This window comes from Dipodomys spectabilis, unplaced genomic scaffold, assembly GCF_019054845.1.
Source record: "Dipodomys spectabilis isolate Male_0828 unplaced genomic scaffold, ASM1905484v1 ptg000599l, whole genome shotgun sequence".
Classification (NCBI taxonomy): Eukaryota; Metazoa; Chordata; class Mammalia; order Rodentia; family Heteromyidae; genus Dipodomys; species Dipodomys spectabilis.
In genome coordinates this window covers 1,548,217-1,562,176 of record NW_024871276.1, presented here as the reverse complement: position 1 = coordinate 1,562,176, position 13,960 = coordinate 1,548,217, and the positions used below count along the sequence as shown (strand labels likewise).

Here is a 13,960-nt window from a genome sequence, read left to right as displayed (position 1 = left end):
ACTGCGGATCAAAGCTACACAGGGCCGGAAGGCCCAGGAGACTCCGTTCTCCAACTGACCACCCAGAAGCTGGACGTGGGGCGCCAGGGTGAACGACAGCCCTGAGCGAACAGGCTCAGGCCTCGAACGCAAGCCCTCAGACCGGCACCGAGACAAACCCAGAAGGCACGGCGGCGGGTCGCGCCTAGCCGCTCAGGTCACGGCCTGAGGCCAGGCCCGACAGGCAAGGTAAGCACCCCGCAGCCGGAAGTGTGCCGCGGCCCGGCGCGGCGGAGCGCCGGCCCGGACTCGGACCGCGCCCACGCCCAGCGCCCACGCCCAGCGCCCGCACCGTGTCACTGCAGGCCGGCCAAAGCCTCGCTCCGCGGCGGGGCCAGCGGACGGTCAGCGCACCGCGATCACCCTCCCGGCTCCGCCTCCCGCGTCCTCCTTCTCCGCCGCTGACCTCCCCAAGATGGCGGGCCGCGACGAGCCACTTCCGCTTCCGGTGTGACCAGCCCAGGCAGGGTGGGGGGGGCCAAGATGGCGGCAGCAGTAGGGGTCCGTGGCCGGTCCGAGCTGCCGCCTTGCTCCGGCCCAGGCTGGCTGCTCAGCCTCTCTGCCTTGCTGAGTGTGGCGGCGCGAGGGTCCTTCGCTACCACGCACTGGGTCGTCACCGAGGACGGGAAGATCCAGCAGCAGGTAGCGGCCAGGGCGCCCCCTCCGCGCCTCGCCCGCCCCGGGGCGCCTCGCCCGGCCCGCACGCCCGCTCGCTCCGGCCCGCTCCGGCCCGCTCCGGCCCGCTCGCTCCGGCCCGGGCGCCTGGGGGCCGGGGGGGGGGGGGCTCCGCGCGGACCCGCCCCGCCTCCCCTCCCTCCCCTTCCCCCGCCGTGGCCAGGGCGGCCCGGACGTCCTGGCCCCTGCGACCCCCGCCCTTCCTCCCCGCCTGGCCTCCCGGCCCGCCCGCGGCCGTCCGGGAACTTCTCCGCCTTCCTTCCCCCGCGCACCGTCTCTGGTGCTGGAGGGGGTGAGACATCACCCGCGTCCCGAGCCTCCGGGCCCACGCGCCGCCACCCGTCCCCGAGGAAGCCGAAAGCAGGTGGCGGCGCCGGGGTCTGCGCGCGTGCCAGGGCGGTGACAGCGGGGGCCCCGCCACCCCCCGCGCCTCCACCCCGTCGCTGTGGATCCTGTCCTGCCCCTGCTCCCTCCGGGCTCCTCTCCCACCCACCCGCCGGGCGGAATGGGTTGCGGGCTGGAGTGGTTTGTTGATGTTCGTTGTTGATAGCTTGGACCCTGTGCCCAGGTCAGCAGGGGACTCGGGAGAGACTGCGCGCGCGCGAGCTCTCGCTCCGTCCTTGCAAAGGAATGCTTGAAGATGCCCCGAGTGGCATCGCCTGCATCTTCCCTCCGTCCTCCCCCCCCCCTCCTCCCCCGGCAATTACTTGTTCTCATTTCCCGGTATACTGTACTTTGCATTGTTTCTCTCTCGTTACCCAGTTCCGGTGGTTCCAGCCCAAGTGTGCAGGATATGCGGTTTCCTGGATTCTTGAATGCCTGAACTCATTGCTCAGAGGAGAGACTGCTTTTCTTATATAACTTTATGATGCCTGCATTTGCTTTATGCTGCTGGCGTCTGAAGAGGGTGTGTGTGTGTGTGTGTGTGTGATGTCACAGAATCTTGGTAAACTTAATGATTTTCAGCACATGAGAACCATCAAGTAACGCTCCGCATTTAGAAAGTGAAGTGTGTGCCTCTGCCACTAAAGAAAACTGATCTCAAACGTTTTTAACGTTCAGACGTTGTGAAGGGCAGTTGTTGGGCCACTGGGTTGACTGTAGTGAACGGTGAATGGAACACAGTGTAAGGTTTACTTTTGTTTAAAGTGAGATGAAGATTTTTATTTGTCTGGTGATAACAAGTTTTATAATGCAGGTTAAACAGACATGATTATGCAGCTTACATTAGAAAAAGTTTCCTTCTCATTGGAGTACTAAGCCTTGAGATGTATATATGTGTGTCCCAGGAATCCTAGGAATCACTGCAAGTTTGTCTTTCTGATGTATGATTGGAAATCTTGTACCAGCTCTGGTTACTTCCACCTTTTAATTTCTAATGGTGGTTCTCCCTCAGGTGCTCATGAAGGGAAACATGGAAGTAAGTCACTTCTGCTCAGTTTGGGGAGCCTTTCTCCTATTGGCTCTTGTGCTATATATTTTCTTGGCCACAGCTATTTATATTCTATGACATTGACTTCTCCTTTCCCATTTTGGTGTCCTGCCACTCAGCTAAAAAGTAGCAGCCCATCTAAAGAGTGAAACTGGTAAAAATGTATTATTTATGTGCTGAACATTGCAATGGGAAAATGAAACCTGATTTAGTTTTGCACTTTAACAAATCTCTTCTTTTTCACATGGATACATATGTCTTAGTAGGGAAAGAGAGGGGTTGTTGGTTATTTGCCTCAGAAAAAGGAGGAAAAGCTGAAGAATCTTTTGGATCTCTGCAACCTAGACTCTGTTGTGAGTAGTTGAAGTTCAGAAAGCAAGATTGTGTGTGTGTGTGTGTGTGTGTGTGTGTGTGTGTGTGTGTTGTGTTGGCATAAGTGCCAGTACTAGGGCTTGAGCCCAAGGCTTTATGCCCTCAGCTTTGCTCATGGCTGGTGCTCTACCACTTTACCCACACCTCCAATCCAACTTTTTGCTGTTTTATTGGAGACAGAGTCTCAAGAACTTTCCTGCCCAGAGAAGCTTTGAACCTTGATCTTTCAGGTCTCAGCTCCTGAGTAGCTAGGATTATAAGCATGAGATATTAGCACCTAGAATCCTCTTTTTTTTTTTTTTTGTTCATCGTGGGGCTCCAATTCTGGCCCTGGCACTGTCCCTAAGCTTTTCAGCTCAAGGCGAGCGCTCTACTGCTTGAGCCACAATGCCACTTCTGGTTTTCTAGTAGTTTATTGAGATAAGAGTCTCATGACTTTCCTGCCCGGGCTGGCTTTGAACCGTGATTCTCAGATCTCAGCCTCCTGAGTAGCTAGGATTACAGGCATGAGCCACGGGCACCGGGCTCTCATATTTTTTTTTTATTGATTCTTTTCATTCAATTTTTTAATACTTTCCTATACTTAAATTTACATCAAATTTACATAAAGTCCAGGCAACCATGAAAATTTTCAAGTAGTCATGAAATTGTATATCAAAAGAAAAGTTGCTGTCTATAGTCTTAAAAAGAGGTTGCAAGTTGGATTTCATGAGGGAAAAGCAGCACATATAAATAAAAGTTAAATAAACAGATTTTAAGTGTCACTCTGATAAACTATGCATTACTCATTCATCCTTTCCTGGTAATAATTTGAATGCACATAGAATCTAAACTCATTTTTTTGTTGTTGTTGTTGTTATTTGGGGTTTTTTTGTCGGTTGTGGGGCTGAACTCAGGGCCTGGGTGCTGTTCCTCAGCTCCTCTGCTCAAGGCTAGCACTCTACCACTTAAGATACAGTGCCACTTCCAGTTTCCTGGTGGTTTATTGGAAATAAAGAGTCTCACGGGCCTGCCTGGGCTGGCTTTGAACCACTATCCTCAGATCTTAGCCTCCTGAGTAGTATTACAGATGTGAGCCACCAGCACCTAGCCTAAACTCAGTTTAAATTGTAATTAATTTTCACATTGAGATATACATAACCAAGTAAGAGATACCATTACTATCTATAGATCTATTTGTACTTCAGAAACAGAATTAACTAAAACCTTTGTATGTGTGTTGACTTAGTAAATACCTGCTGCTTATCCTTGGTTTTATTATCTGATTGAGAGCAGAAGTATCATTTCAATTTTAAAATGATCTCATATAAAAAGATCTAAGGGCAAACTGAAGCTGCAAATCTTAAAAAATTAGTTGCTGATGTCTCTCTGATTGAAACTGAGATAGTTAAACCTATCCAAATTAAATATAATAGGCCATTATTTTCCACAGTAATATGGAGAAATATCTAAGAAATAAAAATGTAAACAGCCCAAGGTTTAAATTTAAATAGGGACACTTTCCATCGTTACAGTTAAAGTCAAAAGTTCAGCAAGGAGTCATTACCAAGAGAAGTGAATATTGACTTGATTTTCATATCTCAACCCTTAGTAGACCCTGAAGATATGGATCCACCAGTTCCCTACTGCAGACTTGTGAATATGCATATATTAGAAACTCCACTGTCCATAAGTGGGTTCAGTGTCTTCCCAGTCAGAGCTGGGGCTGCTAGGAGCAGCAGGTAAGTACTTATGTCAAACCAGGGAATTGTTTCTTCCATAATCCCTACCTCAGCAAGGGCATATACACTCCCTAGCTTTACGACTGAGTGTTCTTGAACTGCCAATAAATATGGTCTAGGGAATCCTAGAGCTGGGATGTGAAAAGAATACTCCAGTTGCTAAATTCTCCCACTGTGAGCCGAGGAAGGCTAAGAAAAGGTCCCCTCACTCCAATTCTGTGCTTTGCTCTCAGCTTTGGGCTTTGGCATATCTTCAATCCCCCACTGTTGCCTATACTTGGCAACTAGGAAGACATCTCACTTTGTTTTAACACTGGTTATTAATTTGCAGACCATGGGCTTGAAGAGTATGCTCATTACAAGGATATACAGTATCATCCATCCGGTCAATGGACTTTTGGTTGACTGTGAAGAATAAGTTTCAAGATAAATATTTTTTTCTTTAATTTTGATGTTCTCTTTGCTTAAGTATTCATGTGGCAATATTGCGTGTGTGTGTGTGTGTGTGTGTGTGTGTGTGTGTGTGTGTGTGTGTGTTTTTACTGGGGCTTAAACTCAGGGCCTTGCACTCTTGCTTGGCTTTTTCTGCTCAAAGCTGGTACTTTACCACTTGAGCCAGACCTCCACTTCTGTCTTTTTACCAGTTAATTGGAGATAAGAGTCTCTTGGGTTTGTCTGCCCAGGCTCTCATCAGACTACCGTCTTAGGTCTCATACTCCTGAGTAGCTATTATTAAGAGTGAGCCTCTGGCATTTGGCCTATTCATTTTATTTTTTTTTAATGCCTGAAACTCACTTGCCTCAAATGTTAAATAAGCTTTGAAAATTAGTTTAAGAACCTAATCACTCTGTATTTCATCTCATTTCCTTGTGTGTGTGTACGTGTGTGTGTGTGTGTGCGCGCGCGCGTGTGCATGCGCACGCGTGTGCATACATACCTGCTAGGGTCCTGCTGCGTGAACTCAGGGTCTAGACACTGTCCCTGAGAGTTTGTGTTCAAAGCCAGTGCTCTGCTACTTTGAGCTACAGTACCATTTCCAGCATTTTGGTAGTTAATTGTGGAGATAAGAGTCTCATGGACTTTCCTTGTCCAGGTTGGCTTTGAACCACTATTCTCAGATATCAGCCTCCTAAGTAGCTAGGGCTACAGGCATGAGCAATCAATATCCAGCATATCATCTAATTTCTGTAGAAATTTTATGTTCCATACTTTGTACCAACCAACAAATGAACTCAACATGTTGCCAATTTGTTAGTTTCAAGCTTATTAAAACAAGAAACTGTACTTCTAGCACAAGATTCATTGCCTCTGACCTATTTCTTTTTCTTTAGAAATTGATGTCTAAAAATTTAAGGTGTCATTATTAGCCATGCTCTCATAAAGTAACATTTGTTTTTCTTCTCGTCTCATGTTAGACCATGGAGTTTTAGATTTGGATAAAATTCTTTCAAAATACATGGTACAGTTTTCCAGAAAATGACCCAGAGTTACACAGCTAATGAGTGGCAGTTGGCTAAATAGAAATGCATTGGTCTATAGTAGCCTGTAAGTGAGCTCTTTGTACTGTGTGAAATTATTTTCTTTTCATAATACCAACTAGGAATGAGAAGAAATATAAAAGCCAAAGTGGAAATAATGAAGTAAATACCTTCTCTCAGTTGCTTTATCTTTGTGAAATATTTTATAATAAATTGAGATTGGGAGTGACAAAAGTGAGAGAGCCTTAAGTAAGTGGCAATTACTTAAACATTTTGCCTTCAATTAGGCAAATGTCTTGGGAGTACAGATCATTTTAATCACTGGCAACAAAAGGGATTCCTAACAGCACTAACGCTCCGAAGCTCTAGGTAAAGGGCTTGGTAAAGTATTTCAGCTACTAGGACCCAAAGAAGAACGATCAGATTTAGTTAACAAAGAAGCTGAATCTCTTACCCACTCGTCCTTAATAGATTACAAGTGAATTAATGCTTTAATCTGGACCTGGTGTTAAGTAATTTGATTAATCTTAAAGAGCATCCAAGTGGCACTGTGAAGTAGACAGCTCTGTTTCAGCATTTTTCAAAAAGAAAACCATCTTTCTGTTATCAAGCACTGCTTCTTTTTTTATAAGCAAGAGATACCTTGGAGATTACATACTAAATTGCTAAACCCCTTTTAATATTTGCCATTTGCTCTGGACCTTATCAACAAGGTGATTCTGGTTCAGTCCATTTGTTTTCAGGTATTATCTACTGTTGTAAATCATCTACATACTAACTTTGTTTATGCTATAAAGTAATCAGAAGCTTAGAAATACACAGATGTAAACTATTACTTTAATGTTGCTAATTACATATTGAGCAAATTTTTTTTGTGGGTCCTGGGGCTTGAACTCTGGCCCTGGGCGCTGTCCCTAAGCTCTTCAGCTCAAGGTGAGCACTCCACCACTTAAGCTACAGCGCCAAGTCCGGTTTTCTAGTGGTTTTATTGGAGATAAGAGCCTGCCTGGGCTGGCTTTGAACCATGATCCTGAGATCTCAGCCCTCTGAGTAGCTAGGATTACAGGCGTTGAGCACCAGCTCCCGGAGAGCAAATATTATTGACTGCTCATCAACCTACTATGCCTCAAGTGGTAGAGTACCCGCCAAGCAAGAGTGAGATGAACAAGTCCAAGGCCAGCTAAAACTGTTTCATTACAGTTGAATTACAGCAGTCATTTCTAGCATTGGGAAAATAAACATCTAATAAACAACTAGAGTAAAATAATAAAACAAAGTACCCTCAACTCTTGCTTACTCCCCAGAGAAAACTACTCTTATCCTTTTAATGCATTTCTCAGGAGATGACCCAGATCCTTTACCATGTCTTGTGACCTTATCTGCCTTCCTCCCCATCTTTAAATGTGATCATTTCTTGAGTGCCTCAGTCCAGCATAGCACATACACATTTAGCCTTGCTCACTTTTGTGACATTCCTCCAAAAATGCCGTGCTCCTGGGCCTTTACATGTTGTCTCCAACACTCCAATCTGGCTAACTCTTGCTTCATAACTTAGACATCCCTTTCCCAGTGAAGCGTCTATGGTGTCCAAAACTGAACCATCGATTATTTTAAGTGTTCTTTTATAGCATTATAGCTTGAACTCAGGGCCTAGGCACTGTCCCTGAGCCACAGTACTACTTCTGTCTTTTTCTAAGTAGTTCATTGAAGTCTCATGGACTTTTCTGCCTAGGCTAGCTTCAAACCATGATCTTTAGATCTCAGCCTCCTGAGTTGCTAGGATTACAGGTGTGAGCCACCAGTGCCTGGCTATTTATTTTTGGTGCAGGTATTGGGGCCTGAACTCCAGGATTCATGCTTTCACTCAACCTTTTCACTCACTGCTTGGCCAGCACTCTTAATTTTTGAGCCACACCCCTCTGGCTTGTTGCTGATTTTTTTTTCCTAGAAAGTTTTTTTTTTTTTTTATTGTGAAAATACTGTACAAGGGGTTACAATTACATGGGCAAAATAATGAGTACATTTCTTATCAAGCATTGTAGCCTTCTCCTTAGTTTCCCCTTCCCATCCGTTCCCATCCTCCCCCCACCCCCCACCCTTGTTGCTGATTAATTGGAGTGGTAAGCCATATGTCTGTCCAGGGTGACTTTGAACCTCTGTCTCAGATCTTAGCCTCATGAACTAGTATTATAAGCTTGAGCCACTGGTGCCTGGCTTTGAATTTCCTTTTGAAAGCATTCATTGCACCATGAGGTATCCACATACTCAATTAAATATCCTACAAGAACCGCACATGTTCCATGAAGGGAGTAGCTGCATCCATCTCTACAGCTCTAGCATCTCTTATGTTGCCAAAGTTGCTATACCTACCATTAACTGAATGACAGGCAAGTTGGATAAGTGGTTTCCGTCATATCGTTTGAATAAAGCCTCACAGTACTCACTAGTGTGATCATCAACTGGATACTTAGCATAAAGGAAACATCAGACTTCCTGAAGACTTGAAAGCGCTGAGTAACCATCTAACTTGTCCTTAACTCCTCCCCCCAACAGAGGGAAGAAAGGGCCAAAATTTCAGAGTTCACACTTTTACTTAGCTACCGCGGACAGGTTCTTCTCTTTGTTGCTGATGTCAGATCTAAATGGTCATCTTCATTGAACAGATATGAAAAAGTATGAGAAGCTACAAGAAAAGAAAAATAATGAACAAAAACACAATCAGAAAGGGTAGGATTGACACAGATGAGAAATGGCAGCTGCACTTTTGAGGAAGGATTAGAATCAGCTGTTCAGTTCTGGAAGCAGCGCTGTGAAAGTGAACAGAAGGCACTCTGGCAGCGAAGAATAAAAGGGCTTGCGAGTCAGTCAAGTCAAAATTAGCTCTGCTTTGCACTCCAAAAGATAGGGAGCAGGATATAAGCAATGCCTGTCTCTCAGCTAAATTCCTTTATGACAGAAGCAAAATCAAGGGAAACTTCTGTGCATTTATAGCAGACATGTTCAAAGAGATGTTGGTGTAGACAGATTCCTCCTCCTGTTCTCATTTAAAGCCATTGTAATCCTTCACCTCTACAGCTCTTGTCAAAACACTCAGGGCTTTCCTCATTATCAAATTTAATTCTCAGTAATCTCACTTACCTCTTAGCAACTCAGCATTTGCCCTTCTACCTTACTGATTTATTTTCATACCTGGCTGCCAGGACATGACTTTTTTCCTAAAGCCCTGACCAGAACGTTGTATTCTTTTCCCTTGAATTCTTTGTTTGATGAGTATTAAGTGTTGGGGCTTCCCCTTTCTCTCTCTGTGCATGTATATATCAGCAGATTTTGTGTAGTCTGAGGACCACCCAAATCTTATCTGCAGCAACCTCCCTTGAGCTTCAGACTCATACACCCAGCTGCTTTTTAGACATCTCTGCTTAGCTGTCTCATAGACATCACAAATATGTCATATCCCAAACTCTTAGTTTTCCACCCACCAAACCTGTTCTCCCATTCACTAGATGCTCAGGTCTAAGATATTGTTTTCTTCCTTGACTTCTCTTGTTCTCACATTTCATACCCAACTGAACAGTAATGTGTCAGCTTTACTTCCAAATGCATTGGAATCTAGCCATGTCTTTACACTTACAATCTTAGTCTATATCCCTCCTGATCCTATCCTGTGCTGTCCTTAACTGGCTCCTTGCTTCCCCTTTAGCAACATAGTTTCTCTTCTCCCCAGAAGCAGCTAAAAGGTGTGTGTATGTATATATGTATACACACACACGCATATATTTTTTTTCAAAGGGAAATACATGACCAGATCGATATACATATATATATATATACATGTATATATACATATACATATATATGTATACACATATATGTATATCGATCTGGTCATGTGATTCCTTTTAAGATAGACACCTTTAGTGGTTTCCCATCACACACAACAATTAAGTCCTAGAGTTTCTGCTATGCCCTACAAGGCCCCCAAAATCCTGTGACATAGTCACTTCTCCAGCTTCAGATACCACTTTCCTCCTAGGATGGTGTGCTACATTTCAGCAGTAACAGCTTTTGGGATATTCTTAAACCCATCAAACTTGTTTCTCACTTTGGACCTTTGCTTTTGCTTCTTCCTTTGCAGGTATTATCATAACTAGCAACTTCAAAACTCAGCTTTCGGGGGTGTGAAGATGGCTCAGTGATAGAGCGCTTGCCTTGCATGCATGAGGCCCTGGGTTCGATTCCCCAGCACCACATAAGCAAAAAGAAATAAGCCGGAAGTGGTACTATGGCTCAAGTGGTAGAGCTCTAGCCTTGAGCTGAAGAGCTGAGGGACAGCGCTCAGGCCCAGAGTTCAGGCACCATGACTGGACCCAAAAAAACAAACAAACAAACAAACAAAAACTCAGCTTTCTTCAGGCCTCTGTTCACAGTGTGTCTGCATCTCTTTTCTTAACATTTCTTTCTAAAGCATCGTCTCCTCCTATCATTCTGTATTCTTCTTCTGCTTTAGTTTTCTTCATAGCACTTACATCTGTCACTGCATTGTATTAAATATCTTTATGGCCTTATTTTCTCAAGAAGATAGTAAGTTTGCTTTCTTCAGTGAAGTAAATCCATATCTAAAACAGTGTATGTACTCAGGCAATAATGGATAAGTGAGAGAGAATTGTCTGTATACATAGACAATATTTTAGAGATTGTCAGCATGTTGAGTGGCTTGGAACAGAGACTGTGTTTAAAGATGAGAAGCCAATTTATTGATTCACCCTGTTGTAAATAAGAGTCCTGGCCAATTAAGAACATAGTGTCTCTTCACAGGAGTTGTAAAAAGGTTCATGGCCATAATCACAGTGAAATGTTACTTCTATATTCTTCCTAAATAATTCTATGGATATGCAAACACATCTACAGATTTCTTTTCCATCACAACTAGCTTTTAGTAACTTAAAAATAAGGCTTAGACATCTGTTTATATTAGAAATAAAAACCTACGAGCTTCTTTCTCAAGACTGGTAGTATTCTGTTGTATACTGGATAGCATATAATGTATTTAATCAGTTTGTAGTGGCAGATATTTGGATTATTTCTAAGTTTCTTACTGTCAAAATGCCACAGCAAGTTAACATATGTACTCATGTATCGCAAATGTATAAATATATATGTAAGATGAATTCTTTTTTTTTGGGGGGGGGGGGGAGTCCGGTCATGGGGCCTGAACTCGGCCTGGGCTCTGTCCCTCAGCTCTTCAGCTCAAGGCTAGAGCCCTACCACTTGAGCCACAGCGCCACTTCCGGCTTTTTCTTTTTGCTTATGTGGTGCTGAGGAATCAAACCCAGGGCCTCTGGCATGCAAGGCATGCACTCTACCACTGAGTGAATTCTAAGATGAATTCTAAGAAGTGGAATTTGTCTGGCTCTTGGTCCTGTGTGATTGAGTCTTCAAAACCAGCAGTAGTATATCCATCTGGCCATTCTTTCTTAGTCATGTCTCTCTGTTTGACCTCCCTATTCCAAAGTAAGGACTCTGTGATTTACATCTGATAATCCAAGCTGTATTCTCTTAATGAAAGTCTTCATCTGGTTGATATCTTAATTCCTTTTTGTCATGCAATATAATATATTCAGAGGTTCAAAGATTAAGTTATGGTATTCTTTGTTGGGCCTTTATTCTGCCTGTGGCTTTGCTCAGTAAATATTTGCTGCTTGAATTACAGTAATTTCTGAGTTATATATAAAACAGCAATGTTGCTTCTGAAATATGTTTGTTTACAAGAATTCATAAAATACACAAACAAGACAATGCACTAGACTGGGAGTGTGGCTAAAGTAATTGAGCACATGCCTAGCAAGCGAAAGGCCCTGAGATCAAAAGCCAATACTGCCATGAAGGAGAGAGGGAAAGAGGGAAAGCATCCATAACTATTGTGATATGATCCAACATTCTACTTTCTTTTCTTGTAAAATTGAAAATTTTATCTTTTTTATTTTGTATGTTATTTATATACTTCTTGGATGTGTAAATTAGATAAATGTATAGAAAATGGTGATTATTTCACTCATCAGGAAAATGGTGATTGTTTACATGAAAATTCTCATAAAATTGGTTGACATATAGATGTTCAAATCTAGAAAATATCCATACAGTGTGCTCCCCATATCTATATTATATGAAACATTTACAAAGGTGTGTTCTAGGAACTGTAGAAATGAGAGGGCAAAAATGTAGCTGAGAGTAAACTTTAGAAAACAGGGATATAAGGCCACAAATTCTATGTGATGGTCAGGATCCAGTGTTTTATTGTTTAAAGTTTGGTGTGTGTGTGTGTGTGTGTGTGTGTGTGTGTGTGTGTGTGTGTGTGTGTGTGTGTGTGTGTGTCTGTGTGTGTGTCTGTGTGTGTGTGTGTGTCTGTGTGTGTGTCTGTGTGTGTGTGTGTGTGTGTGTGTGTGCCTGCGTGCCTGCGTGCGTGCGTGCCTGCGTGCGTGCGCGTGCGCACGCGCGTGCTAGTCCTGGGACTTGAAATCCGGTTCTGAGTGATGTAAGAACAGCTTTAGAGAACGCTGCCACTTAGTCTACAGCTCCACTTCTGGCTTTTCGTTGCTTAATTGGTGATAAGAGTTTCATAGATTTTCCTGCTGGCCGCTAAGATCTGAATCCTCAGATCTTAGCCTTTTGAGCACTTGCACTTGGCAAAGTTTGTTTTAATGCTGATGACTTTGATATTTTACAAATCTGAGGCTGGTTTTAAATTTCTCATTTAAAAATACAAGTAGGGCTGGGAAGTTCAGTGGTAGAGTGCTTGCCTCGCGTGCATGAGGCCCTGGGTTCGATTCCTTGGCACCACAGAAACAGAAAAAATACAAGTACTCTAGCAAATTGTAGCCAAAGTTATCTTTAATAAAAACATTTCCCCCTCCTGACAGTCTGCAATAGTATTTACAGCACTCATACGTTAAATGTTCCTAATAAATATGTATTCATAGTACATACTTGGTTTTAACAGCTTATGAAGGCCTATTCAAAAGCCAAAGTTATACTGGTATTTTCAACTTGCGCTTTTAAACCAGGAAGAAGATGAAGTTTCATTGTGATCAAACCTAAGAGAGTTTTATGAACAGTGTTGACAACAGACTTTGCTGCCTTCCCTTCCCTTTAAAACTCACCTTGTAACTGGGTGCCAGTGGCTCACACCTATAATCCTAGCTGCTCAGGAGGCTGAGATCTGAGGATCACAGTTCAAAGCCAGCCCGGGCAAGAAAGTCTGTGACTCTTATCTCCAATAAACCACTAGAAAACCGGAAGTGGTGCTGTGGCTCAAGCAGTAGAGCACTTGCCTTGAGCTGAAGAGCTGAGGGACAGCGCCCAGGCCCAGAGTTCCAGCCCCACGACCAACAAAAACAAAAACAAAACTCACCTTGCTTGCCACTGTAGTAGTCCATGGTGGAAATACTCCTTGGGTAGTCATTTGTCAATAGCAGTGAACTCAATTTGAGTATGAAAATTGGAGAAAAGGTACAGAACAGAAAAAAATATAGAAGGGGTTACAATTTAAAGGGATTCTTCCTGGGTCTTCATCTCCATGAATATATAAGGGAAAACTGTGAGTTTGTTCTTCAAACTTGAGCTTATTCTTGGCATTATAGCTTGTTAAAGTAAAACATGCTTCATGTTTACAACATGATGTGTAAATAGAACTTTTAAAAAAATGAAATGCTTTATTAATTTAAGTAATACTGTTTACTGTTGAACAGAAAACACAAACAAAAAGAGAAAAATCATGCAGAGTCGCAAAGTACATTCCCTTTGACACTATAAATAATGATGTAATTCCATATTTATGGGTTTTATCTAATGGTGTATGGGGGTGAGTAGGGAAGGGAAGAATATAACATAGATATGTTGTTGTTTTTTTTCTGAAAACATTTGCTTAGCTGTATGTATATAGAAGATATTCTGCCTGACATATTTACCTGTCTAGCAACAGATACCTTTGAGGATGAGATTTCAAGTGATTTTTATTTTCTTCCTATGTGTTCCTATAAACATAAAAAATGTATATATACCATAATAGCATCTAACAATATAAAACTATGTAGTATATGTTGTTTGAATTTATAGTAACACACAGCTTATAATCAGAAAAAAAAATTTAATCTTTGCTAGAATGACGAATCATAAGAACTAAGAGCTCACTTTGCCTATGATACAAGAATAGCTTAATTGCTCAGAAATAACCAGTTACTTGGATC

At 43.0% G+C, this 13,960-nt stretch overlaps 1 protein-coding gene across 2 annotated transcripts in view; it reads left to right on the top strand.

Annotated features, from left to right (window-relative positions):
* Positions 1-511: 511 nt before the first annotated feature.
* Ttc17 (tetratricopeptide repeat domain 17) overlaps positions 512-13,960 on the top strand; it is a 77,045-nt gene continuing 63,596 nt past the window's right edge. For both annotated transcript variants that reach the window (XM_042671087.1, XM_042671088.1), the window contains exon 1: positions 512-681. In XM_042671087.1, coding sequence (XP_042527021.1) covers positions 523-681 — 159 coding nt within the window. In that variant the 5' untranslated portion in view covers positions 512-522. The remainder of the gene's footprint in view (positions 682-13,960) is intronic.